This window comes from Tasmannia lanceolata, unplaced genomic scaffold, assembly GCF_043159265.1.
Source record: "Tasmannia lanceolata isolate RefF3 unplaced genomic scaffold, GAP_Taslan_0.1 ptg000005l, whole genome shotgun sequence".
In the NCBI taxonomy this organism is placed as follows: Eukaryota; Viridiplantae; Streptophyta; class Magnoliopsida; order Canellales; family Winteraceae; genus Tasmannia; species Tasmannia lanceolata.
In genome coordinates, this window is record NW_027518682.1 from 23,241,992 (window position 1) to 23,248,012 (window position 6,021).

General features: G+C 39.4%; 1 protein-coding gene across 1 annotated transcript; it reads right to left on the reverse strand.

The window, feature by feature from the left end:
* Positions 1 to 333: 333 nt before the first annotated feature.
* Positions 334 to 4,790, reverse strand: LOC143876866 (alpha/beta-Hydrolases superfamily protein). Its single transcript, XM_077378553.1, has 5 exons — positions 4,404 to 4,790; positions 3,787 to 3,995; positions 2,717 to 2,750; positions 1,604 to 2,280; positions 334 to 840 (listed from the first exon to the last, which is right to left on the reverse strand). The coding sequence occupies exons 1-5, from the start codon at positions 4,765 to 4,767 to the stop codon at positions 586 to 588; spliced, it is 1,539 nt and encodes a 512-aa protein (XP_077234668.1). The 5' UTR covers positions 4,768 to 4,790; the 3' UTR covers positions 334 to 585.
* Positions 4,791 to 6,021: the final 1,231 nt, after the last annotated feature.

The window sequence follows — 6,021 nt, forward strand, 5'->3', positions numbered from 1 at the left end:
ATTCTTAGCTATCCAGGAGCAGCTTCATAGGGATGCCACTGACAGGGCCTTATACTCTACCATTCCTTTCAAATCAGGGACTATCATGACCTTTTCCAAAGATCAAATGGAGCCATCTCCAAAGCCTGATATCTTGAAGCTGAAAGAAATATTGGCAACAGAAATTGTCATATCAGGAGCTTGTGCTAATTACTGTTATATTTTTATTGTGCTGTTAGAAGACCCAGTTCCTTTTGAGGCATCATATTCCTGGAACTAGTTTCTTGATTACCAACTGAGATTCTGAGAGAAAAATCAAAAGTTTTGAATAATCTATCCAAAAAGAAAAAAGGGTCACAAAAGAAGCTCATGACAGAATCTTGCATTACCCAAAAAAATAAAAATAAATCTCAAACTGAAAAACAGGTACATGATGCCAAACAGAACTTGCAGGGAAAGTTACATATCTGCAAATAAGACACGGCACTCTGTGACATTGAATGTCTCAATACTGTTACACACCTTAATTTCTATGTTTGGTTCGCAACTACCTTGATTTGTGCTTTTGTTTATCTTACTTTTCTGTGCTGCTGCAGAAAAAAAACTTTAGATAGAGGACAGGTGAACAATTTCCCTTCCCAGCCTTACTGAATTCACATAGTTTGTAGGGCCGTGTGCTGAAATACCAGGAATTGCCAGTCCTACAGCCCTAAGCATGATGGAAAACCAACCCTCCTTGTACTCTGGCCCATATATGTAGCCCATGGTTATACTCCTGATCAATTCCCAAACTGCATTGAGGTACTCAGGAATCAAGTACCTGAGTCCAAAGTAATTCCTGTTTGGCTCCTCTTCCACATACTTCAAAACGTAGGATAAAATGATTAGTCAATAACTAAAAAAAGCACAATGCCGAGAACGGCGGTGCAAAAAATCCAAATACACTTTGCTTTATCCAGCCACAACAATGTGCCCAGTTTGTTTGGATTATGCAAACCCAGATATAAATACTCATGTGGCAAAGGAAGGAAAAAGGATACTCCTTGGAATGCATGAGACTAAGAATGTCAAGATCATCTTTCGGCACCGTGATGGGCACTTCTATCGTGGTTTTTCTTCTATTTACTTTTATTTTCTTTTGGGATCTTAAACAGTTCATATTGGTTTACTGAAGGTAGATGTTCCCAAGGTTTAAAATTTCGGTCGAAATCTGGTACAAAAGTCGAAATCAATATTTTATTCAATATTAAATTTCGGCCGAAATTTTGGTGAAATATTGGTGAAATTTTAAATTAATTTAAAAAAAAAAGATTTTTTGGGTCAAATTTCGGAAAAACCGAAATTTCGGCCGAAATTCCCAAATTCGGCCGAAATAAATGTCCGTTTCGGTTTTTAGTGGTTTCGGTGTCCGTCTCCACCGAACCATGGATGTTCCCACAAGTTACAATGAGAACGCTAGACATGAAGAAACATTAAGGACGATCTTACGTAGATGAAAAATGTTAACATGACAACAAACTATTGTATTAGCGAGTTATAATCTTGATTCAAAAAATAGTACTATTTAATATTTATAAAAAATAGTGGCTTGCTATCTTACCATTAAAAAATAATCAATGCTTACCATCTCATTGTAGAAGCTGTTGTAGTAGAAGCACTGTCCAAAGTGCTTATACAAGAATATGTTATCATCATAAGGCAACCTAGGCACGAGATCGTTGCAATAGACCACCCTGAAGTACCTTGGAACTGGCTGATTCAAATGGGCTTCCATGAACCTTGCCAACTGCCTATCGCCAACCCTGGGTTGCCCGAAAGTATACACACCCAACAACCTCTGCATCAGCGTCTCTTCCCCATGCAACAATAGTACCGCTGGGAACAGTATAGCTAGTGCACCCCCTAAGCTGTGTCCTGTGATGATAAACTTGGCCTTCTTGTGCTCATCCAGCAGGCGTTTAAGCCTGCATTTTACGGCATAGTATGCAGTCACCTCGATCATTTCTGATAGGCTATTTTTTGAATGAGAATCGGAGGGAATGCCGTTAAAAGTGTACCCTCCGGCCTGGAGGTTAGCTTCGAAGGTGGAGACCTCAGCCCTGTTGCCCAACCCAAGGGCTTCAAGGAATCCCATGTGGACCTTGCCTAGTTTTGGGATCTCATACCAAGAGTAGTCAAAATCAGTGCTCCAATCGTCTGCATCAAATGGCTCGGTGCCCCGAAAGCTGATCAAGATGAGATTAGCATCTTTGGGCTTGTCACAGAGTATGAAGACTTGAGTAGAATTGTCTTTCTGGAAATCTATTGAAGGTAATTTGAAATATCAGAATGAAAAATTAAAATTGAATTGAGAAGGAAGAATGACAGTTTCAATGAAGAAAAGGATATTTTCATTTTGAATTTGAATGGAGAGGATAGTTAAGTCTTCATCAATGTTTCAAAACTTGAAATTGAGATCCAAATTGGTCTTTCAATTCCCAAGTTTAATCTGGCTGAGTCAATGAAGAAGTCACATCTTTTATAAGAAAAAAGACTGGAATCTGGACCCTGGAGGCAGGACTAGATGTCTTTCCAGAAAGTGGTTTCAATGTTTAAAGGAATAAGTAAAATCTAATTTGAAGTAATACTCTCATAGTAGTTTTGAAAAATAAAAAAACAGAAATGTTCATTGTCAAAAGAAAAAAACAGGAGGAGTGTTTTCATAACTACACAAGGAGAGGAATAATGATTTCCTTACCGTTCCAGCCGTTGAAGAACTCCACGAAATGCATCTGGTTTGCAGAAGCGGTTAATTAATAAAAATATTATTTTAAAAAACTCATGATTGATTTAACCTAATGCATTTGTTCCTCATGGATATAAACTGAGATCAATATCAGACAACAGGGTGCTGCAAAAAGGCATTTGTACATTGGATCCATAGAAAAATTTGTTCTAATATTTAGCAAGAAGTGATTTAGGGGCCATCCACAAGCAATCAAATAGCTGATGTCCTCATGTGGGTGGACTCCCTGCAAAGTGCCAATCCAAAAAGCAGCAACGATGCAGTCAATTGCTCTTGCTCCTAGCATAATTTCCTATGCTTAAGTAGTATAAATTAAGGAAAAGAGACCCAATGCAATGTAATCAGGGGTGTAAACGAGCCAAGCCGAGCCGAGCTTGGCCAGGTTCGGCTCGGCTCGTTAAGCTCAAAAGCTCGGCTCGGGCTCGAACCAGGCTCGGCTCGGCTCGGCTCGGTCAGGCTCGGCCAGGCTCGCGAGCGGCTATCTAGTGTAATTTGACTACTTTTTTTACACTATGGGGGGTGGTCCAAGTAACAAATGGGGTTCCAAAAATGAAGTGACATATTTTGCCTCTCCCTTTCACTCCCTCGATAACCCTTTTAGTGTGTATATATATATATATATATATATATATATATATATATATTTAAATATATTAAATTCTTAACGAGCCGAGCCGAGCCGAGCCTGGCCTAAATCGGGCTCGGCTCGTTAAGCTTAACGAGCCTGGCAAGCCGGCTCGGCTCGGCTCGTTAAGGATTCGAGCCGAGCTTTTTTCGAGCCGAGCTCGAGCGAGCTTCCGAGCCCGAGCCAAAATTGACACCCTTAAATGTAATGGTTGTTCGATGTTGGGGCCACTTGGTAGAGGTGGACGGATAGGTTTTATCAGATGGCCCCCCACATGAGACAACAGTGTAATCAAAGATCCAAAGATTTTAAGATGGTGAGAATTCCATTCCATCTAAGTTGGTTGACGAGTGCATTTTTTTTTTTTTTTTTTACTGAGGTATATCACTCGACTTGCCTTCCAGTGATGTTCAACTGTGTTCCTAACGACCTTGGCATTTTCATAGGCTAATTTGGAGGCCATGATGCAAAGGTCCATGAGAGCTCTTCTCCCCATTTGAAGGGCATCCACTCCATCATCGCCCTTCATCAGCTCTATTCGCCCATCTAAATGCCCAATGCTGCTAATAAATGTCTCCGCATTTCTCTCTGGCAACACAACTTTCCCTGCACATATATAATTAATTTAATTTACAAATCAAGATATTAAAACCCTGATCTATAATAATTAAGACCACAATACAATCATTAGTTAGGTAGAATTAAAAAAAAAAAAGGAAGAAGGAAGCCCACTAATGAATATTCATTGCTTTTACTACACTCCTCAATCAGCTTAATGATAATCATCATCATCATCATCGTCATCGCATCATATATAAATAAATAAAAATAAAAGAAAGAAGGCATAGGTAGAAGACCCCCGATTTTTGCCAATGAGTCTGGAGATATCATATGCACCAGTAGGTAGCCTATGAAATTGAAGCCCCACGTACGGATTGATTCTGAGTAGGTAGGTAGGGAATGAATATTTTCTTGGCGATGAAGAGAAAAAAGTAGAGTAATTTTTGTACGTGCCTTTAAGTATATTGATGGCTAAGCCTATGATATTGCCGTTTTCTGATAGGAGATTGAGCAAGTACTCGACTATGAATCCTTGCCAATCCATGGGTTTGGCGAGAAACCCGAGAATCCTTCTAACGATGATTGAAACAAAAATAACCCATCTTTCGGGACCCACCTCCTCGTCGTCTGAGCTCTCAAGGAATTCACGAACCTCAGCTCCATGATCATCCAATGATAACAAGAAGCGCAACACATGGATGATGATGAGTCTCCTCTTTCCGGGCCAAACTATCAAATATCTGCACCTTTCTACCTTCTTCTCTCCTCCCTCATCTCTTCTTTCCTCCTGCTTCCCTTCTTCACCACTAACCGCCATCAATCAATCACTCACTCTCTCTCTCTCTCTCTCTCTCTCTCTCTCCCACACGCGCTCACCAAATATCCAAACTTATCACAAGGCAAGTGTCACGTGTTCAATCCAACAAGTTGCATTTTGAGTAGTAACAAACTGCCGTCATACGTCGGTTGTTTCGTCATTTTCACCAAAAATATGGTTGGAGCAGTTTTTCTTTAAGATACCTTTTTTTTTCCTTGGCCTTTTCAACAATTTAGAGGAAAATAATATGGTCATATAACTGATGATGTCAAGTGAGATCTTCATAAATTGAAGGTCCCTCAGAACAGAACTTGAACTACACTCGTTTTTGTTAATATTTTTTTTTCTTGTACGTGTGGTCAAACAATGAAAAGCATGAAATTCTGGAGAGAAGGGGAAAAGGTCTTCCTTTCCATAATTTCCAAAAAATCTCTCCATCCAAACAGAGCCTATGAAAAGGCCCATTTCTCTCCTGTGCTGCCCCAGGACCTTGTAAATTGTGGTATTTTTGTAACATTTGAAAACCCAACTCAAAACCAGAAACAACTTTCATTTTCCCACTTTTGTTTTAACTATAATTCTCCACTCTGTCTCTAGTTTTTCCCACTTAGGGTAAAATATAAATTCCTTTATATCCATCTTTTGAAATTTTATCTCTAGTTGTTAATATGGAGTTTTAGAGGACGTGGTAAATGGGTTTTCTAGTCTTTAGAAATTACTGAAGAAATTTATTCCAAAAAATGTGACTTTGAGCACAAAGGAGGACCGATCCTTCCCTCTAAGTGGGTCAAGAGGGGAAGATCAATCACGTTGGTAACCGATCTAGGTTCGTAGCATCCTCTTTTCCCATCCCCAACCCTAAACCCTACCCCATTAAGTAGACGTTCCACTAGATGGTCCTATTTGAAATAGGTCATGACCTAAACTGAAAATAAGATCCAAAAGTCACCTTATAAAAGATCCGACTGATAAGGAGGAATCTGAATGAATAGTGACCAAGGCATACATGGGTCCGATCAGGAGTGGATCCATTGACACACCTACTAAAAGCCATCTCTAGGAGTTCCTTATCATAAAAAACGTCTTGGTTCAATGAATTCTCCAATCCTCTGTTTTTATTATCTTATAATCATTTCTTTATGTTTTATCTACGCAAGTGGATTCAAGAATGAAAGTTCCGGGGATTGATTAATAGGAGAGTTGTTTCTTGGTACGGCACATTTTTAGAGATGCAAAAAAGGCAGATTTATGGGG